We start from the raw sequence: 27,659 nt of genomic DNA, 5'->3' as shown, positions 1-27,659 counted from the left end.
TGATGATAGGTGCTTTTTCTTTCTGTGCATTAACTTTCCTAAATTTGGGTAAATGACATGAGGATTTAAAGGAGAAAAAAACAAAACAAAACTTGTCGTCAATGCTGTAGGAATTCTTAGCACCTTTCATCAAGTTTTGATATAAGTATTTTAAAACTATATTAGTAATTCACAAAAAGCATAAAAATGAGGCTTTGATTACTTCCTTTTGACAAAAAAATTTCATGAGAACGTCAGTGTTACTACGTGTGTTTTGGATGAGCTTCTTTTGGGGGTACTTAAGTCACCTACTGCTATTTCTTCTGCAGAGAGCCGTGGAAAGGGCAAAGTGTATGGTATGAAGGCATAATCCTGCTACCGATCAAAGTAACTTATATAGATCTTGGGATTGTAAAAAGGAATTTAAATACCACTTCTGGAAATATAACACTTGTTTTCACTTTTTGCTTCATCACACTGTAAAGTGAAAAGACTTTTGCCCTTCCTCAGTCACCCAACCGCATGATGCCTCTTCAGTTCTGTTTGTCCTGGGAATATAGATTCAAATGAGTACTTCCAAAAGACTTGTAGGATACTGGGTCCATTACATGCTCAAGCCCACCCAGCATCCTAGTGATGCTTCAGACAAAGGGGAGGAAGCACATCATTCTTCGCCAGACATCCGTGGGACTAGTCCAGAACCAATTAGGAAGTAGGGAAACTAAAGACAACTTGACTAAAAACTCACTTTCTTATTGATATAGTATGGGTCCAGGTCTTCCAAGGGCTCTGACACCATCTCTGGAGGAATGTCTCCGTAAATAAATGGAAGAGATTTCCCTGCCTCCAAGTCACTATTTGGCTTTGGGCCATTTTCATCATCCTCATCCTTACGCTCTTGTTTGGGTCTCTTAGCTTTCTCTTCTGCAATGCGTTGTTCAATAGCAGCAAGGGATTCCCTGGTAAAGAAGCGGAAGCTGTCAGGTCCTGGTGGTACCAGCACTGACTGTGCCATCTTTTCATCCTGCTCCTTTAATCACTGTTTAGCTCCTTGCATAAGAAAGTGCTATGGAAACAAGAGAAAGAGAGAGAGAGAGAGAGAGGAGAGAGAGAGAGAGAAGCAACAGTCATTAGGATAAAAGGTAACTGTGGCAATGACATGATATTGAGATAAAATATATAAACCAAGCTATCTGCAATGTTTTACTAAGGAAGCTGTATTCAGGGGATTCTTGTGCATGCATTCATTTGCTTGCATGGAGAGCTGTCTCTCATATTCAGTAGATGTCTATGAGGTAATCTAGTCTCCCACTCCCAAAATGTTTTAAGTGAAAATATCCAATTCGGAGCTCGGAAATGGAGGATACTGGTTTGTGCCTGCTGTTTCACTTGTGTGAATATTTTGGCAGCCATCTTTTTCAGCATCCTTTCTGAAAAAATATCAGAGATCCAAAACAAGAGATGAATAATCACCCAAAATTATAGAACCTGGGCTATGCAAGGATCTTGCATTTACCTCTCCATTTTTTTTTCATGTTCCTTTTGGCCTACTTTTCCACCTTTAATAGCTTAGTCAAAATCAATGCACCTAGTAGAGAGCTCTGGAAATCCTGAAATGCCAGGCTATGGAAACATAGGTAGATACTGCTTGAAAGCAAGGGAGCAGGAAGGAGCGGGGAATGCCCGACTGCATTTGGAATTGCTCGGAAGCTGCACAGGAAGGGATCCAGCTCCTGCCAAACTGGGCAGGAAGTCATCCACGTCAGAGGTCTGGATCTTGGACCCCCCTGGCTTAGCAACCTGCTGCTACCTAGTATAATTGCTTCTTAAATTAACAAATTTGCAGTACTTAGGAAATACTGCAGAATTAGTTCATTTTCTCAAATAGTGCCCATTTCATAAAAATCTAAATAGCAGATTCAGACTTGAAAAAATAACAAGTTTAAGACAGTTTATCTTTTAAACAAACTCCTTTTTTGTTGGTCTTTGCCATAATATAAATGGAGGCTTACTGTGTTCTAATCATACTTCACCGGACTAACATATATAACTTAACAGAGCACACCAATCATTCCAAATGTTATCTCTGAACAGTGGCAAGAGTTTCTATGATTTTTGAAATCATACAACCAAAACCTTAACTCCTGAATGCCATCTGTATATAATCACTTACCTATTTTTCCTTCATTCTAAAATATCAATCCATTGTGACCCCTATCCTACAGGAATGAGAATTGCCATTTAATTATATGAAGTGCATTTTTGAAGAGTAAATGCATTAATATCCAGATCATTTCTGTAGCATATGCCAGATCAAACAGGGAAATTTAAAATAACATAAGCTACTCTACCGTTTCTACATTTTTTTTTCTGAAGTAGACTAGGACCTTTCAGCCACTAGCTAGCAGACTGCCCTCTCAGTATCACACTGCCTCCAAAACATCCCTCCTTTACCTCACCCATCCCCAGAGACCCTCATGCCTGCACAGACATAGGCATGAAGAAGGTCCGTGCATACTCCATGGAGGAAACTGCCATGCCGGATGCTCTAACAGAAGAGACATGCTAAAACATGCAGCCAGCAGCTTCAAAATGAAAGTGGTCCTCTGCAGATCCCCCCAAGGATTCTACTGTAAAGGTAGAGAAGCATCACAGAGAATAAGCATAATAAGAATAGTAAAACATTACCCCTGCAGAATCTTTTACACCCAGAGTTTGGGATTGATAAGCTGGCACCAAGAAGACTGCAGCTAAAATTCCATCATTCTTTTTTTCTTTTTTCCATTTTTTTTTTTTTTAAATTCTCCTTCAAAGACCACACCTAACTTCCTGTAAAAGGATTCTGGTAACTGAAGTAAGAACAGGCATTTCCTGTTTGGGGACTACAAAATGGCGTTATTATAACTACCACTAGAGGGCGGGGGAACTGTGAAGAGAAACCCCTCATCGTGTGCGTACACTGAAGCAGCCCAAAGCTTTCACTAATGGGGCTCTGATTTTTCACAGGCTTTTTGTAGAACAAAACGCTAAGACTTTGCTGATTTCAATCATTAATTTTGCTAACAGATTAAGCTTCTGTTCATGCTTTTTATTTGCTAAGCCAGAAGTCATTCAATCAAAACAAATAATTCAAATTAAAAGTAAAAAAAGAAAGTAAATACTGAATGTTAAAAATAAAAACTCATAAAAAAGCAATTATATTAATGAAAGTCTTGCATACAGTGGAATTTAACATTAGCCTCAGCCCCAGAGTATCTGAAATCCAATAAAGTGCTTTGCTAATTCAACAGAGATGGCCTTTGTGCTATACAAATAACCTTTCTCTAGAAATAAAATAACCCTAATGAGACACCAATCCTATTTTAACTCTGATTTTAGTGGCTGAAAAGCAGCCAGAAGAAAACTGAAAAGCCAGTGAAATCCTAAGTGTTAATCTTTCAATTAATGATAAAGTAATGATTTGACTTACTATGTGCCAGTCACTGACTGGGCTAACGCGTCTGCATGTACCACATCATTTTGTCCTCCCCACAATCCTATCAAATAAACACTTTCACGATCCTGATTTGAAAACTGAAGAAAGGAAGTACACAGAGGGTAGAAAAAGTCATCTAAGATCATACACGCAGGATCCAAGCTGAAAGTCTGACACCAAAAATCTGTTAAGCTTATTCAGTCATAAAAAGAAACACTTGCTCATGCAACTAAAGCCTGAAATAAAGATTAAATAAAAATCAGGCAGTGGTACCAATTATAACCAGAAACACTCCTAATTATTAAATCAATATATTTTGCATATTTTCTAGTTTCATCATTTTCATTAAAAATGTATTTGTTGGAACTGAGCATAGAGAAGATACAGCCAAAGATAATTTTTTAATCACTCTAGCAGGTCTCTTTTGGTTACAAGAGACAAAAGAATGACTCACACTGGCTTGAGAAGAAAGAAAGAAAGAAAGAAAGAAAGAAAGAAAGAAAGAAAGAAAAGAAAGAGGAAGGAAGGGAGAGAGGGAGAGGGGAGGGAGGGATGGTGGGAGGAAGGAAGGAAGGGAGGAAGAAAAGAAAGTGGGAGGGAGGGCAGGAAGAAAGGAGAGGATGGAAGGACAGAAAAGGAAATTCATTAGTTGAAGGTTTATTGTCTAGGGCTAGCTTTAGGCATGGGATGATTCTGGAACACAGCTGACATTACCAGCACCTAGTTATGCTGCATCCTTTGGCTTTGACTTCCATGGTGATAGCTTTTCTAGAGATTCATCCCTTATTGTAGTAGGGTGCTCTAGCAGCTCCAGCCTCCCAACCTCCCAGACTTAAATCCAATAGGAATAAAGATCCAGAAAAACTCTCTTTGCATCTCACTGGCTCCAGTTGGGTCACATGCCTATCCCTTAAGTAATCACTCAGTCCTAGGTAATGCTGTGCTTTGTGCTTTGATTGGCCTCCCCTAAAGCAAACGCCTTACCTTTGGAACTAGCAGGAAACCTTGCTTGAAACCTACGAAGAGTCAGGATTGTGGTGGTGGTATAGGAACATCCCTCAAAAGCAGAGTTGGAATACCACCACTGGTGGATGGATACTTGTCAACAAAAATAGTAAGTGTGTACTCTAGTCACATACTGGTCATATTTGCAGTGCCTCAAAACTTGGTAATATTATAAATGTCAGAAGATATATATCTATATATACATGTATTTCTAATGAAAATGGTAAAGCTAGAAAATATGCTATATATGTGCTAGAAAATATGCTGTATGCATATATACATATATATAGCATATTTTCTAGCTTTACCATTTTCATTAGGAAAAGATATATTTTCTATGTGTACCATCTTAAAGACTTAGAAACCAGGCAAGATGGTTAGAAGATTCTTTCTCCCAAATAAGTTCTCCTACTGTAATCATATATTCCACAAATCTCTATGATGAACATTAGCTTCATTTATCAAATGAATACATGAATATTCTGGTCTCACTTTACAAATGTGCTTAATAATAGGCTTTTGTATAACAAGATTCTAATTAAAAAAAATAAATTGAGGAGTAAAACAATTACAAAATGATTTACCAAATGTATCTTTTGGGGGAGGTTAACCATAATAACACATACTGCACTATTTTTGTGAGGCACTATTTTAAGAACTATAAAACCATTTAATTCTCAGAACAACCTGACGAAATGATGCTGTGATTATCCCCCATTTAAAACATGAGGAAACCGAGGCATCAAGAGGTTAAATACTTTGCAACATGCATACGTTTTCACAGCTGAAAACAGTAGAGTTAGAATTCGAACTCATGCTCTCTGGCCACAGAATCCATGTGCCTAACCATTATGCAATACTTCTCCAGCTTTCCAGGTTCTTTCCAGGAAACACTTGCTATCAGGAACACCAAGGTAATGTACAGTTTCTCTGACATCATATTAGTTGTAGGCTCACCCATTTCTGTCCCATCAATCCTAGCTAGTGAATGTGTCCTAGGATATTTAAAAGGGTGAACACAAAATGTTTTACCTAAACATCCAAGATATATGATGAGCAACATGTGAATATTTTTTCCATCTCAAAAATACTGTATGCAGTATAGATTTGAAATAACAATCATAGTCTCTTATTTCTGATTTCCCAGGATGATGTTTTCAGAAGGCTTGCACATTAGCTTCTCTTCCATTTGTTCTTGTTAACACCAAACTGACATTTTATGAGAATGCTAAATGGCATGTTACACGAAGTTTTTAAACTTCATTCAGTTGCATTACTTTGCAGACAGGTGATTTTATGTTACAACTTTTAGGCCAGACATTATATTTGGAAGACTCATAAGTAATTGGAAAGGCAAACAATATTATTTTAAGTAGTCAGAAAGGAACGAATATTATGAATTAGACTTCTAAATTCTGGTAACATTTTTTTCCTTGCAATCCCATCTTTTAAAAATTATTCTCACTTATAAAAGAGGAACATTAGTTTTCTAAATTAAGATATAAAAGAAGCCATGTTATTATACATGATGACATCTACAAAAATAAGAGTTATATGAAAGATAGAGTAATAATAAAAGAAAGATATGCAGTAAAAATAGCATACGACTCTAATTTCTTTCCACAAAGATTCACTTTATAATAATTACTCTAAGGTTCAATTTATACTAAAAAAAATTGGCTTACTTAATCTCACAGACAAGGAAATAATTATATAATAGTTTATGGTATAACTAATGATTGTGGATAAGCGCTCAAAAAATTTTGAGGATTTTTATTCAAGAAAGCTGAGAAAGACTAAGAAATGTCTTTCTGAAAGTTATCTTTTAATCCTATTTTACAACTCGTTTTTAGTTTTCTTCATTACATTAGAATAATGCTGGAAACATTAAGAAAATACTTGCTAAATGTTATCTGAAGATTTATTTTTGGATTTTCTAGTTTCCTTAATCCATACATTTCAATCTATTTTTTCAGGAACTTTTTGATTGTCACTTACTGTTTTTTTACATCTTTTTCGCTTTAACCTCGATCCACTCACTCATTTCTATAACTAAGAATTTCCATAAAAGGGAGAAAGTTCTGAGCAACCAGACTTACATGTTTTTCCACTATAGATTAAGAACAGAACATAATAGAAAATGAAAGACATAGGCTCAGTATGCACTATTCAGATAAATCGTCATTTTTCTTTCAATTCTAGGGTTAGCTCCAATACGAAAAAACTTATTTTCAGTATTTTATATTCATATTATAATTGTTGAACAATATCCTTTATAAAAGTATAGTCATTCCTTTAGATGACTGTTATATTTTTATTTTTTTTATTTTTTTTAAAGATTTTATTTATTTATTTGACAGAGATAGAGACAGCCAGCGATAGAGGGAACGCAAGCAAGGGGAGTGGGAGAGTAAGAAGCAGGCTCATAGCAGAGGAGCCTGATGTGGGGCTCGATCCCATAACGCCGGGATCACGCCCTGAGCCGAAGGCAGACGCTTAACCGCTGTGCCACCCAGGCGCCCCAATATTTTTAAACATTATTTTTTTTCTTTAACAGATATGCACACCAATATTACCATGATCATGATGATCCCTAGGAAATATTATTCAGTGTAGTAAATAATCACTTTACATCCAACTTTCCTGGGAAAAAATAAATTACATATAATGACATATGCCTATATCTTCATGCAAGTATTTTTATTCTATTGCAGACAGTCTGGCAACACGGTTTTACATCCTTTTTTAATCTTTAGATATATTAAATGCATGTTAGTAGACATACATGAACTACCTCAATCCTTCCTAAATGATTTATCAGCTGGAAGGCCACCTCTACTCTGATTACATATTCGTTTATTTTTGATGGCTAGATTATGCTAGAATCACAGAATTCCAATTCTGGATTTAATAAGCAAGGAAGAAAACTTCCCAAGGCATGGTCTTCCCCATAAGGTGAAAAATTGTTCCAAATGCCTGAATATTTCCAGCTCAGTTGTCTTCATTCCTTCATTCCTTCCATTTTGTTGAGGACCACTACCTATAACTTTTCCCCTCAGCCCTCACACTCTTCAGTGGAGGAGAAAAAAAAGCAGCCTCTAAACACCTCTGTGTGGTAGTGGATCTGAATGTCTGGGCATCATCCCCAGGAAAGAACAAGTAGGCAGAGCCAGGAGCAGAAGGTCTTTGAAATGAAAAACAATGCTCAAAAAATAGCTACCTTCCAAAATATCCTAGATACAAAATGTGTGCGTGTGTGTGTATGTACATGTGTTTGCCTCAGACAGAGAACTAGATATGAGAGAATAAGACCAAAAGAGACCATGGATTTGTGTCTTCATGTCATGTTGACATGATCTAAACTCTGGCACCTACTTCATTCTCGATGTTAGTTATCTCATTTAATCCTCGTGATATTTTGTAAGGGGAGTAGTGTTGTTGACACTTTTCTGATGGGGTGGTGATCTGAGCTTATGGAGGCTGTAACGAGGCCCTGCCTCACGGAGCCAGCATTTAAACTCATCTGTATCTGATTTCAAATTCTAAATATGCTTCATCTCCCCATTTTCGGAGAAACATACCCTTGATACACCAATTGAGAAGGATAAGGTGAAGTATGTCTGATTTTTTAAGTTACTGGATCCCTATCTATATCTGAAATATTTTCACAATACCATAAGCCCGCTGCTATTAAACTGGTGACCTACAAGGAATAACTGAGTTGCCCCTTATAATCATATTATTGTGGGGTTAGCTTGACTTCTGCCAGAATAAGACTTAAACTCTCTGAACCTTAGTTTTCTCATCAGTAGAAATCAAGGCTCATTTTGAGTTTTATGAAATAGATTTTTAAGAAGAAAACTAAGCAGTATGCCTGGACATAGTAGATGCTAAATAAATGCTAGTTTCTTTTTTCCAGAGATTCCTTAGTGATGTTTATCAGTTCTACTTTTTATTAAAGTTATCCATGTAAAACCTATCTCCCCTATTAGCTCATCTTTCTTATCTTTTTTTTTAAAGATTTTATCCATTTATTCGACAGAGATAGAGACAGCCAGCGAGAGAGGGAACACAAGCAGGGGGAGAGGGAGAGGAAGAAGCAGGCTCATAGCATAGGAGCCTGACGTGGGGCTCGATCCCATAACGCCGGGATCACACCCTGAGCCGAAGGCAGACGCTTAACCGCTGTGCCACCCAGGTGCCCCTCATCTTTCTTATCTTAACCCATCTTTCTTTGTGGTTTTTCCAAAATGTCCAGCCTAGTACATCACCTGAGATAAATTGTCCAGTAAATCATTGGTGAATTAACAGTTGTAGCCCTATATTATTCAGAAGCTCTCTTGTTCTTTTCACTCAGTACACTTTCTTTTCTTACTAGTATATATTTATGTGTCATGACATCAGCCTAATTCCAGGTTTCCAGTTTCTTTCTTTCAGTTATACAGGGCAGCATAAGTGACTTGATAAATTTATGGCCCCTCCACTGTTTGAGCTTACTTTATCATTCTTAAAATCAGGCTACTTAACAAAAGTCAGAATACTCTCTCTGCCTCCTCTCCTCTCCACTAAACATGCACACACTACACCCATGTACATGTGCGCGCACACACACACACACACACACACACACGCTTGTTTCTGCCCCTGTAGCTTATTTCGCCAGCCCAGACAGTTCAACAATCATTTATTTACCTTTCCCAATCTTTCAATTTCCCAGGTGCAATTGCTCTGAAACAGTTTCTTTAAGAAATCTTCCTCCTTTTTTGAATTTCCATTATACGTAGAGAACAGTGCCATTTTTCTTAATGCATTCCTATACATACATTTTTCTTTGCTTCAATTCACTCCCCAAACTACTGCTAAGTCAACTTAATGAAAGTATAATCTTCTGTTTGTCACCCTCATCCAAGAATCTTCAACCATTCTCCATTACCATTCATATAAAGCGCTAATTCCTCTCCCTGACATTTAAAGAATGCTCCAAATTTTCTTTCCATTCTTATTACCTGTCAACCTCTACTAGCACTTTACGGTAAAGAAGAAATAATTTGCCCAAGTTTTCCTAAACCTGCACCCTGATCTTGGTGTTTCTACTTCCAAGTTGTTGCTTTTGTTGTTTTCACAACCTGAAATTCACTACAATTTAACCTGACTAGACAATAGCAGTTTTAGGTCTCAAATGTTACAATTCCCATGAATATTTCTAGATTCTTTCAGCTGGGTATGGCTTTTCACTTTTTCAAACTCAATAGCACTTGCTTCTCACACACTATTTGTCATATTTAAGTGCCTTTAGGTAAGGCTATGATATACTCCCTTTGTGACTCCTGAAGTACACAAAGCAATACCCTGCACATAGTAGATACTCAATAAAAGAAGTGGATAACAGACAATTTCAAAGAGACACAGTTTTAAACAAGCTGTCATGTTGCAGGGGGCCTAGATGTGCAAAAAGCTCTTCTGACTAACAGACAGATCGAAGACAAATATGAATATTATAGGAAAACAATTTTTGATTTAATATGAATAATAATGTTCAAATTCTGAGACTTGCCTTAAACAAAGTGGCTACTTTTTAATAAATAATTCTTAATTACTAGAAATATTCAAGCAGATACTGTAGAAAGGATGCCTGTCTGGGCTAACAATTGAAACATGTAATAGCTAAATACTTCCAACCTCCAGATTATATGATTACCTAAAATAAATAAATAAAAAATAAATAAAAAAATTTTAAAAGCATTAAATTATCTTTTACTAAGGGAAGAAAAATGGAGACAGAATAAATTAATTATTAAGGTTTTTTACATAAATTCTGGATTAGAGATAACTCAGCTTCCAAAAGATGTTCACAGAACACGTTATCTCCCTGATCAGTGCTTGGCTCTGGGCCTCATGAGGGCAGGGGGCTTATCTGGCCTTGCTGACCACTCTTCAGTCTCCAGTGCTCATTGCATCATGTGGTTTCTCTATACATATATGGTACTGAATTAAAAATGAGACCTAACTTGCATTTGTATCACTAGATCAAAAGAGGTCAAAGAGAGGATATAGTAAAAAAGGATCATACCGATAAAATCTTGCTTGTTTTAAAAATACATTTAATTACTGTTTCTTGGACGGAACTGAGAAGACACTGAAAAGCAGTTCTTCCTTTCTAGGATCAAGAAATAATCTATTTGTCTTCGTTACTTTCACATTGTAAACAATGTATTTTCAGCAAATATGTCAAAACATGTGTCCAGGAACATGTCTTCCTTCTTAAGTTAGTTACTTTGTAGGTCCAGGCAGTTAAGCCAAAGGTGCCATGGCTCTAAATAGTTTTGTATTTCCTTCTTTTGGTGTTGCCACTTATCTTTTTAGGGAGCTAATTTACAGTTCTTTTTTTTTAACCAATCATTTTTGGCACTCAGTTTGTAGCTACACCTGATTTATGCAACATCATCGATTTTGAGGGGTTCTTGTTGACTTACTACTATTTGGTGGGCACCATGCTTTGAAGAAAAGGCAGTAACTTTGGAGCCAGATGAAACTAGTGTGCATACTTCTCTGCTACTTTCTCGCTGTGCTGCTTTCGGCAAAGGACTTGGATTATAGTGAGGATTAAATTAGTAAAATACTCACTACACATAGCAGATGCTACTTATCCAATTTTTCCCTATGCCCTTAAAGCTCTTACACATAAGCACTTACACATAAGCTGAATGAATAAGACCAAATATAAAGCTAGAAGCCTGATATTTCAGAATTTGCAATGCAATGTATCCTTTAACAACAAAAGACAACTTTTTATTTATTTTTTTAAACATTTTATTTATTTATTTGAGACAGAGAGAGGGGACGAGAGCAGGAGCAGAGGGAGAAGCAGACTCCCCACTGAGCAGGAAGCCCGATGTGGGGCTTGATCCCAGGACGCCGGGATCATGACTTGAGCCGAAGGCAGCCGCCCAACATTGAGCCACCCAGGTGCCCCAAAAGACAACTTTTTTAAAGTGCTAAGAACCAGCATTCTTCCAGATGCTTAGAATACAGTAAGTAACCAAACAGATCTTCCCTCATGAAGCTTATATTTTATATATCCTAATGATACAGATTATGTACAAGTACATCAACATGGAACAGAGCAGGTGGTGCTAATTGCTATGGAAACAATTAATGCAGGGAAGGGAGGGAAAAAATATCAGAGTAGAGGGTGGGGAGAATGGTGCATTGAAAATTTAAATAAGGTGCTTAGAGAAAGTAACATTTAGGCAAAAGCCCCCGAAGACCCAAGGAAGGCAGCCAAGTCATGAACTTTCATGGATAATGGCGTTCCAAGCAGAGAAAATGCATAAAGAGATCTACAGAAAGGAATTCATATTTGGAAAGGCCTGTAGAAAGGTAAATAGCATTGAACGAATGAAACAGCAACACAGACAATAACATCAACAGGAAGAAGAAAGTAGAGCAGGTAGCAGGGACAATGAGTACAACAGCAGATGCTGCCAACCTCAGATAAGACCTGCCATCTGGTTTCCCAGCAGTTTCACCGGTGACACCTGTGACATAAATGTCAAGACCAGAGCCCAAGCCAGCCCCGGAGAAGCAACAATCATACCAGAAATGAAGGAAAGCGCACTGCCACTCAACGTCCTGAGACTGAGCACAGAACAGAACGGGGGTGTTGCAAGCAGGATAGCCATGCCCCACTGGTCGGAAAAGTCTAACCTGGATGGCTGTTTGCAGGGTGGCCCCAGGAACAGCCCTGCAGATATGAAAAGTACAGCAGCCAAAGCTAGCATCTAGAAACAGCTCAATGTCAGAGAAGCAGACGAGGCAAAATGTTGCCTATCCTTAATGCTAGAAATATTTGTTGAAATTTTAAAAGATTAGAAAAGAGATAATCTTTCTAACCATGATGTAGTTTTTAAAATAGACCAACATAAAAGCAGCACCAATTAAGACATATAGCTACAAAACAAATATTGTTATAAAACTTTTTGTTTGTTTTCATGTGTGGAAAGTGTTTTGGTAATGTGTTTGTTCAACATGCTGGTAACTACCTTCACTGGCAATTCCCTTACTTCTAATCACTCCTACATTTTAGAGAGAAAAAGATAGAGAATTGGCCATTCTGTTCCTCAGTTCATTTAACCTCTTGACCCATACGGTTTCTTCCTCTCTTTTTCCTTCTTGTTTCTTCTGTCTTTAGAATAAAGGTAATTCCTGTCCTGATCAAATCAACAATGTTGCTGCTGGAATGAATTCAGATCATTTGAAGTAAAATATTTTTTGAACAGCAAAGCATTATGACATTGCTCATTCATTTTCTTCTCTTCTTTAATATTATTAATATACCAATTTTTGCCTGTAAGAATGAATGAAGAAATGATCTCTTGCATTCTTTATTTGAAAGTTGCTCTATATAACTTTGTGTATGTGAATTATAAAGTATGGTTAGAACTCATAGATGGTTAGATTTTTAATCGCCTTCTATCCACGTACATAGGTGTGATTGCCACCCCACCACATTGCTGTACTGCTTTCATCTGTAAATGAAAACAGGAGAAACTGCAGGCTTGAGAAGGGAAAAGGGCAAAAGGCTCAGGAAAACATACTGGGTCCCTCCAATAAAGTAATAACCATTTGCTCTCTACATATGCATTTGCAAGCTCATACTCAAGAATGACATTTCCCATTTATTTTTCTCACTCCCAACCAAATAAAATATACTGAAATCATTAAAAGTAGGGACTGATCTGTAAAAGCAGCCTCGTCACTTGGAAATTATCAAAGGGCAAGACATGACTCACACATCTTTTGAAAAGTTCAAATCATGATCACAAATTTCAAACTGAATATTCTTTGATTTCTCATAAAAGACACACAGTGAGAGAGCGAGAGGGAGAGGAAAAAGAAGAAAAAGGAGGGGGAGAAGGAAGAGGAAGAATGTTTGGAGTTCTATAAAGAAAATATTCTTCCAAATGAAAGAATTTATAAATTAGAAGATACGACTTAGATTTAGAATTAAACCCCTACTATTCTTTATAGCAGTGAGCAATTTTTCCCCTTGTGTTGGCACCATAACCAACGCTAATTAAAATCATAGGTTTTGTGTTTGGAAGGGGGCCTCCCAATAGATCATTTAGTCAGACTGGTTATATTCATTAAGGATTGCACTAAAATCAGAGACAGATGGCTTTGTCTCAGATCTCAGAACAAAGATTTCACAACTTTCCTTGGTTGTCTATTCGACTTTTTAATCACAGATTAACTTATTCTTTAGTTATACTCTTTGCCAATATTAACACTATCCAGACTATTTCTGCAATTGTTTCATTGGATGAAATGGAAGCTTCATACATACCCCTATATGGGTTTTATCAGGTAAAAATTGCCAAAATATTTACTTAGCATTCTGTTTGTTGACACTGAAAGGATATTTGCCTATTATGTTAACCAATATCTGGTGACCTCATTATAATTGTTATAGAATAAAAACAACTGGCTGATGGTAGGTATGATCTCTATAATTTTCAATCTTCACAATCTGCTTTTCTGCCTATCCCCTTTTATGTATTTTGATTGTTAATGTTAATTTGATCAATCAGTTCCCGAGACAAAAGAATGATTAAAAGGCATGAACACACAGATTTTTAACGTCATATTCTAATTGTCATTCAATGTAGAACATTTTCCAATTTTCTTTATTATTTCTTTTTTGACACATCGATTGATTATTTAGAAATGTGTTGATTAATTTCCAAAATAATTGGCTTTTTATAGATACCAATTGTTACTGATTTCTAATTTAATTCTACTGTTGTCAAATACTCTGAAATAAATTAAGGCTTATTTCATGGCCTAGCATATGGTCTTTGATGAATGTTTCATATATACTTGAAAAGAATGTATATTCTGCAGTTGGATATATTATCCTGTAAATGTAAATTAGGTCTTCATGTTTGATAACTGATAGTATTATCAAGTCTACTAACTTTTTTCTATTTGTTCTATCAACTACTGAGAGAAGATTCTTAAAATCTCTAACAATAATTGTGTATTTGTATATTTCTCACTCTATTTCTGTCCATTTTTTCTCCTTTTATTTTGGAACTCTATGATTTTGTCATACACATTTAAGATTATTATGTCTTGTTACAAATCAGCCCTTTTATTTCTATGAAGTGACTTTTTTTTTTTAAATAGGCTCCATGCCCAGTATAGGGCTTGAACTCACAATCCTAAGATTAAGAGTCACATGTTCTACTGACTAACCCAACCAGGTGCCCCGGAAATGACCGCTTTTTAAAATCTATGTTAATAGTCCTTGTCTTGATGCCTGTCTTATATGATATTAATATAGTCATATCAGCTATCTTTTGCTTAGTGTTTACATACTATATCTTTTGCTGTTCTTTTATTTTCAACCTATCTGTATTATTATACTTAAAATATGTCTCCTGAAAACAGCATACCTTTGCTCTTGTTTTTTATCCAGTCTGCTGATTCAATCTCAAGAGTAGTGAAAATATGTACCCACAAAAGACTTATGCCAGCATGTTCACAGCAACCTTTTTCATGATCACTAAAGGCCATAAACAACCCAAATAACCATTACTAGGTGGATGGAAAAAAAATTAAGATATATTTATCCAATGAAGTATTACTCAACAACAAAATGTTATGAACTACTTATACATGCAACAAAATGGTTGAATCCCAAAAAGGGTGCTGAGTGAAAGAAGCTAAAAAAAAAAGTACATATTTTATGGTTTTATTTACGTGAAGTTTTTGAGCAAAACTAAAGCTATGGTGGTAGAAATCAAAAAAGTGGTTATAAGCAGGAGGGATTGACTGGGAAAGGTCACTGGGGAAGTAGAGATATTCTCCATCTTGATTGGGATGGTGGTAACAGTGGAAGAATACATTTGTCAAAACTCAAACGAATATGCACTTTATTTTATGCAAATTATCCTTCAACTAAAAAAAATGGCATGAGCCCAAGCCATACTGCCTTTCTTCTACTTCTTGTTCTCCAGAAAGCCTTGTGACTACACGAAGGCAGGTCACGGCAATAGTAAACGAAAAGATCAGTGGGACTGAACTAGATCATGTTGCAGATCTAATCAGGGAAAAATGATACAGGCCAAAGTGGAGCTGTCAAAATGGAATGTCAAAGTCAATGGCAACTTGCTGAAGCTTTTAATAAGAAAAGGGAAATAGCAAGAAGAAAAGTGTATATTACAAAATATACAAAATATATTACAAAGTATTATAAAATGTGAATATGAAAATATAATACATAGGATTTCAGTTTTAGTACACAGTGCAAGTATATAAGCAATAAGTGGGTTAAAAAGAAATAAAGGAATTAGGTATACAAACTTGTTTAAGAAATATTAACTATAGTGAAAAATCACAGTAAATGGATGAAAATATTTAAATTAAGGTTAACAGAAAGATCAGGGTGCCTGGGTGGCTCAGTCATTAAGTGTCTGCCTTCAGCTCAGCTCAGGTCATGATCCTGGAGTTCTGGGATGGAGTTCCACATCAGGCTCCCTGCCCAGCAGAGGGTCTGCTTCTCCCTCTGGCCCTCACCCCACTTGTGCTCTCTCTCTCTAACAAATAATAAAATCTTTAAAAAAAAAAGAAAGAAAGATCAAATTCACCTAATCACCTCAATCTTTTGAGCAAAGTACTCTGCCAGATATTGCTGAAAAAAAAGTTAGGAGAAAACAGTTGGAATTGGAAAATTCAGGAAAGAATAACAAGACCATTTGAATCATCACTGATGAGAAATGGATTTTGTTGGTTATTTACTAAAGAAATAGGATATAATAGGGGCGCCTAGGTGGCACAGCAGTTAAGCGCCTGCCTTCGGCTCAGGGCGTGATCCCAGCGTTATGGGATCGAGCCCCACATCAGGCTCCTCTGCTATGAGCCTGCTTCTTCCTCTCCCATTCCCCCTGCTTGTGTTCCCTCTCTCACTGGCTGTCTCTATCTCTGTCGAATAAATAAATAAAATCTTTAAAAAAAAGAAATAGGATATAATAACAAAAATATAGAAATTGAGGAGATGATTTTTAAAAAAACATAAATTTAGGTAATAATTCATATATATATAGGATCTCTTACTATTAAATTAGCATTTTTTTCCCACTTGAATAAAGGAGACTATGATGTCCTCATGAGAGGTCAATTTTGGCTTAAAATTAGAAAAATTTTTCTGTCTGAGTACTCTAGAAATGTAACACAATAGAACATCATAATAACCAACGTTTTGGTGTTGTTAGTCAACAAAAGCTAGTATTTGTTGAAATCTTACTAAAGCCAAGTATTGTTCTAAATTTTTTACGTGTACACTGCATTATTTAATTCAATCTTCATGATAACTTCTGGGGTAGGAACAATTATTAACCTTATTGTACACAAGGAGACTCAAAGAGTTTTTTTCTTGCCCAAGGACAGATTAGTACAGAGAGGAGCCAGAATGTGGACTTGGGCAACCTGATGTCTGAGTCCAAGCTCTTAACCACCATGTTTGTATGGTGACTAAAATCACCTATGTAAATTATAAAATGTTAGTCATGGCTCTACTCCTGTTCAGTGTTAATATTTCAAAATTTTATTTTAGGTCTTCTAAATCTGACCTCAACCAGGTCAGACCGTGACTAATACCACCTCTCCAGGCTTTATATCAAGTAGTACCTCATGTGGAGTATGAAGCCCATGGGTGGAGTTGCCTCATGTGCAAATAAAACAATCTGGATGTTATATTAAGGACACAGGGAACATTGGGGAACACTGTTCAGAGAAGCAATACAATCAGATTTATTTATTAGATATTACTCTGATAGTATAGAAGAGGTCTGGAATATAAAGTCCTTTAGGGCAGGAAATAAGATAAAAAGCTATCGTAAGAGCCCAAACAAGAGACAACGTAAGGCAGAGAAGCAATGGGATAAGGAGATGATCTGAGCATTTCTGAAGCTGCTTTAGTAAAATCTGAAGTTTGACTGCACACGGGTGGAGAAGGAGCTGCCGAAGAGGAAGAGGACTCCAAGGTTTTTGTCTGGGGGACATGATGCACAGGAGCCAGACAACTTCTGTCTTTCACAGCCCTCATTGATATTCATGTTCTCTGAAGTCAAATTCCATATGAAGCCACCCAAATTTATGGAGCAAAACAGAATGAAAGTTGTATTAAAGAATCTGCCCTGGGATACTAGAGCAAGAGGAGGACTAAAATCAGGGATGGTAGTGAGAAATCTTGTGCAGTAAGAAAGCCAAGTCAGCTGGAAATTCAATTGTGTATGTTGAGGAGCAAGGAAATTAAGAATAAATACTTCTATTATTTTATAACAGAAAAAAAATTGAGAAGTTTGAATAGTTAATAAACATTCTCTTTTTTAATACAAAGATATACAATAATATGCTTTTTAAGTTTGAATGGTTAATAAACATTCTCTTTTTTAATACAAAGATATACAAGCATATGCTTTTCAAAAGTAGGTGAATATTTCTGCAGCTCATTAGACTATCATAGACTTTTTTTTCTAGAACAAGGGGAAAATAATGATCTTTCATAAAAGGGAGTTGAAAATTAGGTTATTAACTAAAATAAAATATTTGAAAATTACTATAGTAAAAAGAAATGTAATGAAAAAGTAAAAAATAACCATCTTCCTTTACTTAAATTTTGTTAGGCTGGCTGACCAGGAAAATAGTATTAAGAAAAAATTTGTTGATATTTTAAACTGGCAATGAATATAAAAAGTGAATGGAAATTTTGTTCAAAGGAAAGTTGAATTATAGCTTCACAAAGAGGCCAATAATAGGGGAAACAACCACCAATATTTAAAGATTCAACAAAAGTCAGTGTCTTTGGTACAGAATGGGGTGGAAGAACATGTTAAAAATTCCCAGTCATTAGTAGAGATGGGCATGAAACACATACACATGGAAGGTCAAAATGTCCAGACTTTGGTATTTTATGAACTATAGTCTGTATCCTACCATTTCCAGGCAGGATAGAAATCTGAATAAAACACTAGTTGGGTTTAAGACTTTGTATTGCAACATTTTTTTTGCTTGCAACATTTTCCATTAATTACCAAAAAAAAAAAAAAGAGGCCATTTCTTTGGAGAGATAACCAAAGCATTCAAAAGTTACTTTTCATCGTATGGATTAAGAAATACCTAGAGAAACAGTAACAGTAATAGTAAATTGCTATTTATTACAAATCATGATCAATATAGATTTTTAAGTGTGCATTCAGTCTAGCATTGGTTCCATTAATATGAACTTGAAGAATGATAGAGCTAGAAGGCACTTTAGAGAGAATGTAATCTATTTCTTTCTTAAGGGTGATAAAATTGAAGCTTATAGAATTTCAGAGTATAGATAGTTAGCATCAGATCTGGGACCAGAGCTGTTTTTTGGGCTCTTAGTTCAGTACTCTTTTCACTGGTAATAATTTGTTTTTTCTGAAGAAGGGACAAAGCTATGAGTTTTTTTAAAAGAAAGTTAACAGAAGTAATTTGAACTGAAAGATTATAAAAATGGGAATAGTTTTCTATTAAATAAATAAAAATATCTATTATTAGAGTTGGAGAATATTTCTATTATATTTCTTTCCTCATGAATAATCTTAGGATTTGAAAGCATTTACTTTTGGGTGAAAGTCTGTCAATCACAGACATCTAATCATTCTCCTTCCAACTCACCATCCTCTTATTTGCCAGGAGCAAGTGAAAAGAGCACTGCACGCTCTGAGATGAGTTGAGGAAGGAAAACATGGGTCATTGCTGGAAACTAGGAAGACAGTATCTTTTTCTAGAATAGTCCACAGGAGCTGACTGAAGGGAAACCAAATATATCCAAGATATATTTGGTGGGTGGGCATAAGGAATATCAGTTTAACTCAGAAATAAATGAAAAATGTGCCCATAGAACATTATGATCACAACTGGATCCCATGGCAGGGCCGGAGCAAGAGTTAAGTTTTGCAGCAGCAGTAGGACATTGAGAATATCACCAATATTTCTGAGCTGCTTGCCAGAAGGTAAAGTGTATGCCCAGCTTACAACAGGGGCAGACAGCCATGCCAGACAAAGAACAGGAATACTGCTCCCCATGAAGGCAACTGAATTCGGGAAATAATGCATCACTTCCCAGGACTAGTCCTAGCTGCCAAATCTACACAGTCCCTGCTGTGATTAGCTCCTATTTTCCTTAGGCCACTGGGCCTTTGAACTGGCAAAGTTAAAACAACTGGGAATTTAAAGCTTTCTCTTTTGCCTAAAAGATTTTTACATGTTTATAGGAAACCAATACCTGATAGAAACATCTCAAATCCCAATGTTATACAGCATAGAATATCATCTGTAAGGATGAGTAAGCAGAAAAAAATCAGACACGTAAAAAGAGGTCATTGTTCAAAATAAGGGGCATATTCTTAATAACGTTGCAGATAACTCCTTGTGAAACATAATTACTACAAAAAGGAGAAGAGGACATTTTAATATTGAAATATACTCTGATGAAGATTAAGAGGACTTAAAAAAAATTAGGGGGGAGGTACAGAGGGAAAGGGAGAGAGAGAAAATCTCAAGCAGACTCCATGCCCAGCGCATAAACCCAACGTGGGGCTCCATCTCATGACCCTGAGATAATAATCTGAGCTGAAGCCAAAAGTTGGACACTTAACTGACTAAGCCACCCAGGCGCCCCAAGAGAACATTTTATTTTTTTAACTTTTTTTTAAAGATTTTATTTATTTATTTGACAGAGATAGAGACAGCCATCGAGAGAGGGAACACAAGCAGGGGGAGTGGGAGAGGAAGAAGCAGGCTCATAGCAGAGGAGCCTGATGTGGGGCTTGATGCCATAACGCTGGGATCACACCCTGAGCCAAAGGCAGACGCTTAACCGCTGTGCCACCCAGACGCCCCCCCAAGAGAACATTTTAAATATGAAAGTAAAGCTAACAGTTAGCAAGAGAGTCCAACAGGACTGCATGGTAAATTCATAGTACAATATAAACAGTAATCAGCAGATTTGAAAATGCAGAAAATTAAGTCTGTTAAATAGAGGACAATCTCAAGAAGTTTCTACTTGAGAGGAAAAAAATAGGAATGATTATATATATATAATATATATATATTATATATATATTATATATATATGGCAAAAGACCAGAAGATGCTATAATTAAAGATAGTGATTTCAGTATAAAGATTAAAGATAGTAATTTCAGAAGAAGAAACTAAAGCCAACATAGTTGCAAAAATTTCTAATCTCAAGAAAGAATACAATCTTTGTATCAAGAGTCTGTAAATCAAAAAGGGTCATCAAATACAAGTAAATTGATGAAAATAACTCTAAATCTAGACATGTCCTACTAAGACACAGAAGGTAAAAAGATAAATAAAAATTCAAATCCTTCAAGTTTCTGGTAAGGCAAAATGGTTAGCTTCCAAGGAGGGGAAAAACACAAGCAAAACTCTGGCTGTATATTATCTTCCACCTGAAACTGTCATTCCTATATAAGGGCACTTAAGAAATGTTCTCACACAGCAAGAGGTTAAGAAATATATCATCAATGTATCCTTTATAAAAAGATGATTTTAAGGTATACTTCAGCTCTACAGAAGATGATGGAAAGAATGGGGAAACTGTAATATAAAACTCTTAGGACATGGAGTTAAACCATAGGGCTAAATCTAAATCACTGTTGTAAGCATGGGAACAAAACAATACACTTATAAAAAGCATTTCTTTAAATTAGTATGAAATACCAAATAATTATTTTAAAAACTAGGAAATAATTGGACAAGGAAGGAAAAAATTAGTATTTTTATCTTACATGGCAATAGTTAATATGATAGCTTCATTTATGATGCTGACAATTTCTTTTTTAAAAAATGCAGTAAAAACAAGGCCCTCTATGCATTCCAAATAACTAGGAAAAAAAAGAAAAAAAAGGAAAAAAATATAGTTGATGTAGTCCATAAGCAAATCAGGAAAAAGAATAAAGGATAAAAGTAGAAACCACAAAACAAGTTGTCAGAGAGAGACCAAATATACCTAACATTAATGATAACAAATTGTGAATTGGTTTATTCACATTAAATAACAAAAAGTACCAAATTAGATCACAAAGCAAAAGTTGAACAGATGCTGTTTATTTAAAAGAAGCATGGAACAAAATGCCAAAATTAAAAATAAAAAATGGGCAAAAAATATATCAGGCAAATACATTAAACAAAAATTTAGGGCTTATAATGTTATTAGAAACAAAATATATTTCAAGGCAAAATGACTTAAATAGATAAATAAGGTAATTGTATACTTAATAAAGGTAAATATTTCAATAAAATGCTAGTCATAAATTTATAAAGCTAATAATAGTATACTATTATACAAAACTATTAGAAGTTCAACATAACTGTAGAAGACATAAATTCACCTGTCTCAGTTTTTGAAAGATGAAGTATGAAAGCAAAGTAAAGGCATTAAAGATTTGAATAAAAATATTACTGTTATTTTAATAATTATATATCCAACTTTGTTCTGTATGAAGAAAACTTTCTTTTATAATTTATAAACCAATCAACTACATAGTAACAAAGCAGCAAGAAAACAAACAAGTAATTAAACAAAAAAATCTTACCTCAATAAATTCTAGAAGGTAGAATTTATAGACCTAATCTATATGTTTTGACCACAATACATTAAACTTATAAAACTTATTTGGAAATTTATAAATCTTAACAATTCTCTGTGAAATGATTTACATATAAAGTGAAATTGTCAAAATGGCATAAGAAGAAACTGACAAGGCAAATTATAAGAAGATAAACTAAAAAAATGTAAAACTACTTTATTTAAAATTTTTTAAAATTTTAACTTTATTTTTTAAAACTACTTCAAAATAATAATGTGTCATTTTATAGATGAGTTATCGATATCTTCTAGAAAAGAAATATTGATGTTATCTAGAAACACTTCATTTCTGCATTTTAAAAACAGACTCAGCATATTGTATGGAATTGTCCAATTCCTATGTTGTACACCTGAAAATAATGCAACATTGTGCATCAACTATATTTCAATTATAATTAAAAAAACTCAAAAAATGGATCAAAGGATAGAAAAATAGAAAATCACCCAAAAGTTTTTTCAGAAAAAAATATAAACTTGATAGTAAAACTTTACCAAAAATTAAATCTACAGGGGTGTCTTGGTGGTTCAGTCAGTTCAGCATCTGCCTTCAGCTCAGGTCATGATCTCAGGGTCCTGAGATCAAGCCCTGCAGTGGGCTCCCCTGCTCAGCAGGGAGCCTACTTCTCCCTCTCCCACTCCCCCTGCTTCTGCTCTTTCTCTGTCAAATAAATAAATAAAATATTTTTAAAAAATTACATCTACAACCAATGCCATTAGTGAATACAGGCATAAAAATCTAAAATAAAATTCATCAACTACTTAATAAAATAATGCACCAAAAAAACCCAAGATAGGAATTTTAAAATGATGCAATATTAGAAAATATATTCATGTAATCTATTATGTCAATGGATAAAGAATATGAACTATATTCAGATGTGAAAAAGCATTTAATAAGTCTTATATTTATTTGCAAATTATTATAAATGCTTTTTCCAAAGAGAAGTAAAAGAAACCTCACATGATAAAGTCTGTCTCAAATAAAATTTACTTTGATACAATTATGTCACTATAGGTATTGATTTCAATATATTTTAATGATGGAACATTATAAATATTTATATCAAAGTTAGGAAAAGCTGGATATTTTCACTATTAATTTTTCCAAGAAAATCTGCCAATGTAATTAGGAGAAGGCATTGACTGGAAATAGCTAGAGGAAACCTGATTGGTAGAAGTGTTGAAAACTCAGGGAGAGGAAGATGGTGGCAGAGAAGGAGAATCCTAGGCTCACCTTGTCCTATGAAAACAACTAGATAAATATCCACACATCCTAAATACCCCAGAAATCCACCTGAAGACTGGCAGAACAAACTCCACAACTAAAGGTAGGAAAGAGGCCACATTGAAGAAGGTAGGATGTGCGGGGAGACAGCTTGGGAAAGAGACAGATGGTGGCTGCTGCAGTGGGGAGGAAGTCCTGGTCTCAGAGAAGGGCAAGAGACAGACTAACATACAGGGGAGCACGTGGGGAAAACGAATCTCCACAGCAGTTGGCTTGGAAAGTGAGAGGGCCTGAATTTTTTGAGTTCTTGCAACAAATAGGGCTTGAAGCCTGGAGTTTTAAAGGTCAGTGTGCTTGGCTCTGGGAGAGTTCAGAAGACATTGGGGCTGCTCTTGGAGAAAAGGCCGGGCAAATAGCTTGTGGACATACAACGTGGAAGCAGCGATCTGAAGAGACCCGGAGCACACGCTGGAGAGCATGCTCATCTTGCTCATCTTGAAGCATGTCCCAGAGAGTCAGTGCTTGTGATGTCTTTCACTTGTTTCTCAAGTCCATTGAGTATCCTTATGATCATTGCTTTAAATGCTCCATCAGCCATGTTGCTTATATCAGTTTCGCCTAGACCTCTGCCATGGCCTTGCCCTAGTCTTTCATTTGGGAAAAATTTCTCCATCTTCTCATTATTGTCTAAGTCTCTGTGTCTGTTTCAGTGTGTTAGGAAAGTCAGCTACATCTCCTGTTTTTGAGGGTAATGGCCTTATGAAGAAGAGGTCCTGTAGTGTCCTGCTGTGTAGTGTCCCCCCCCCAGGGCCTCATACTTCTGGGAATGTCTCTAATGTGTGCTGCATGTGCTGTGGTGTTGTGTCCTAGCTGCTTTATCCTTTAGACCAGTCATCAGCAGAGGCTTTCTTCACCTGTTGTGGGCAGTGTTTTATCCCTGCCTGAATGTGGCACATTTTAATTAGGTGTGCTCTGGCCTTCTTGTGATATGAGACCTGTTGCCACTGCCACCAAAAGCAAGGCCTCACAAAACTCCCAGGCTGAAAGACATGCAGATGGCAGGGGTTGGGCCAGTCTTCTGGAGGAGGCGGTCCACCATGATGGGACTGAGGCAAAGTGACTGGGAAGCACAGTTCCACCAGAGCATGGTGGGGCCAAAGCTTTATGTAAGCAAGTTAGGTACAAGTGTTGGTGCTGTGCTGGTTCTCTCAGGTGGCCCTGTGCTTATGCTGAGGTGTGGAGGAGGGAAATGGCGCTGGCCAGTTCCTTTGTTCCTGGAGGGGTCTCTACATGAACACTGTCTCTCTGGGAAGTGCTCCAAGATAAGATATCAGTGAGACCCTTAATGCAGGGATAAAAATGAAGCAATCAGAGATGAAGAGTGCAATAAAAAGGATTAGAAACATGCCTGATGCAATGAAGAGACCCGGAAGAGATGCTGGAAGAAGCAGAGGAACAAATTAATGACCTAGAAGACAGAGTAACAGAAAGTAATCAAGATGAACAAAAGAGAGAAAAAAGAACTATGCAAAATGAGAATAGATTTAGGGAACTAAGTGACTCCACCCAACACAACATTCATATTAGAAGAGTCCCAGAAAAGGAGAGAGAGAAGGGGACACAAAATTTATTTGAAGAGATAATAGCTGAAAACTTCCCTAATCTGGGGAAGGAAACAGATCCAGGAGGCACAAGAACCCCTAACAAAATCAAGAAAAGCAGATCTATACAAAAACATATTATAATTAAAATAGCAAAATATAGTGATACAGAAAAAAAAAATTAAAAGCAACAAGACAAAAAAAGAGAGTTACATACCAGGGAAACCCCATAAGGCTATCAGGGGATTTTTTAGCAGAAAATTTCTAAGCCAGAAGGGAGTGGCATGATATATTCAAAGTGCTGAATGGGAAAAATCTGCAGCCAATCTATCTAGCAAGGCTATCATTCAGAAAAGGAAGAGAGATAAAGAGTTTCCCAGACAAACAAAAACTAAAGTAGTTCATGACCACTGAACCAGCCCTGAATGAAATAGTAAAGGGGACTCTTTGAGTGGAAAGGAAAGATCAAAAGTGACAGTATGATGGTAGGAAATACAAAAGCAATAAAAATGAATATGTTTTGTAAAGTATCAGTCAAGGAATTCATAAAATAAAAGGACAAAAAATTTCACAAGATGGAAGGACAAAATAAAATCTGAAAACATTCCTATAACATGGGAAGGAGAGGAGTAAAGAATGGGTTCAAACTTAAATGACCATCAACTTAATAAAGATTGCTATATACAGGAGGTGTTAGATACAAACCTAATGATAACCACAAATCAAACCACTAATAAATATGTAAATTATAAAGAGAAAGAAGACCAAATGTATCACTAAAGAACATCAGCAAACCAAGAAAGACAAGATCAGAGAAAATCTTCAGAAATACAACAAAACGTGTAATAAAATGGCAATAAATACATATCTATCAATGATTACTTTGAATGCAAGTGAACTAAATGCTCTACTCAAAAGACAGAGTGACAGAATGGATAAAAAACAATACCCATCTATCTACTGCCTATAAGAGATCCATTTTAGACCTAAAGACACTTGCAGACTGAAAGTGAGGGGATGGAGAACCATTTATCATGTTAATGGATGTCAGAAGAAAGCTGGAGTAGCAAAAATTGTTTTGGACAGAACAGACTTTAAAATAAAGACTGTAACATGAGATAAGGAGGACACTATGTAATAATAAAGGAGACAATCCAACAAGAAGATATAACAATTGTAAGTACTTATGTACCCAACATGGGAGCACCCAAATACATAAAATAGTTAATAACAAACATAAAGGACCTAATGGATAATAATACAGTAATAGTAGGGAACTTTAACACTCCACTTACATTAATACACAGATCATCTAAACAGAAAATCAACAAGGAAACAAATGACACACAGGATCAGATGGACTTAACAGATATATTCAGAACATTCCATTTTAAACAGCAGTATACACATTCTTTTCAAATGCACATGGGACATTTTTCAGAATAGATCACATATTAGGCCACAAAACAAGCTTCAACAAATTCAAAAAGATCAAAGTCATACCATGCATCTTTTCTGACCACAATGCTATGAAACTAGAAGTCAACCACAAGAAAAAATCTAGAAAGACCACAAATACATGGAAGTTAATTAACACGCTACTAAACAATGAATAGGTCAACCAGGAAATAAAAGAAGAAATAAAAAATTACATGGAAACAAATGAAAATGAACACACAACAGTTCAAAACCTTTGGGATACAGCAAAAGCAGTTCTAAGAGGGAAGTTTATAGCAACACAGGCCTAATTCAAGAAGCAAGAAAAATCTCAAATAAACCACCTAACTTTACACCTAAAGGAGACAGAAAAAGAACAACAAATGAAGCCTAAAGCCAACAGAAGAAGGAAATAATAAAATCAGAGCAGAAATAAATGATATAGAAGCAAAAAAAAAATAGGACAGATCAATGAAATCAGGAGCTAGTTCTTTGAAAAAATTAATAAAATTGATAAACCTCTAGCCAGACTTCTGAAGAAAAAAAAAGAACAGACTCAAATAAATAAAATCATAAACAAGAGAGGAGAAATAACCAACACCACAGAAATACAATTATAAAAGAATATTATGAAAAACCATATGCCAACAAATTGAACAACCTAGAAAAAATGGATAAATTCTTAGAAACATATAACCTACCAAAACTGAAACAGGAAGAAACAGAAAATTTGAACAGACCAATTACAAGCAAAGACATTGACCCAGTAATCAAAAAAATACCAACAAACAAAAGTCCAGGACCAGATGGCTTCATAGGCAAATGATACCAAACATTAAGAGTTAATACCTATTCCTCTCAAACTACTCCAAAAAATAGAAAAGGAAGGAAAACTTCCAAAATCATTCTGAGGCCAGCACTACCCAGACACCAAAACCAGATAAAGACACCACATAAAAAAAGAACTACAGGCCAATATCTCTGATGAACATAGATACAAAAATCCTCAAAAAAAACACAAGCAAACTGAACCTAAGATTACATTAAAAAAAAACAGTCACCATGATCAAGTGTGATTTATTCCTGGGTTGCAAGCGTAGTTCAGTATTTGCAAATCAATCAGTGTGATACATCATATCAGTAAGAGAAAGGATAAGAATCATAGGATCATTTCAATAGATGCAGAAAAAACATATGACAAAGTACAACATCCATTCATGATAAAAA

The 27,659-nt window shown here is 35.7% G+C and overlaps 1 protein-coding gene across 1 annotated transcript in view; it reads right to left on the bottom strand.

Annotated features, from left to right (window-relative positions):
* LOC100484218 (sodium channel protein type 2 subunit alpha) overlaps positions 1 to 2,770 on the bottom strand; it is an 84,485-nt gene extending 81,715 nt beyond the window's left edge. The window contains 2 exon segments of the mRNA XM_034654667.1: positions 728 to 1,045; positions 2,668 to 2,770. Of these exon segments, the coding sequence (XP_034510558.1) occupies positions 728 to 994 (267 nt within the window). The 5' untranslated portion in view covers positions 995 to 1,045; positions 2,668 to 2,770.
* Between the last annotated feature and the right edge of the window lie 24,889 nt (positions 2,771 to 27,659).

Source organism: Ailuropoda melanoleuca, chromosome 2 (genome assembly GCF_002007445.2).
Source record: "Ailuropoda melanoleuca isolate Jingjing chromosome 2, ASM200744v2, whole genome shotgun sequence".
Lineage (NCBI taxonomy): Eukaryota > Metazoa > Chordata > Mammalia > Carnivora > Ursidae > Ailuropoda > Ailuropoda melanoleuca.
Note: the sequence above shows the minus strand (reverse complement) of the source record. Positions and strands in the feature narration are given on the sequence as shown.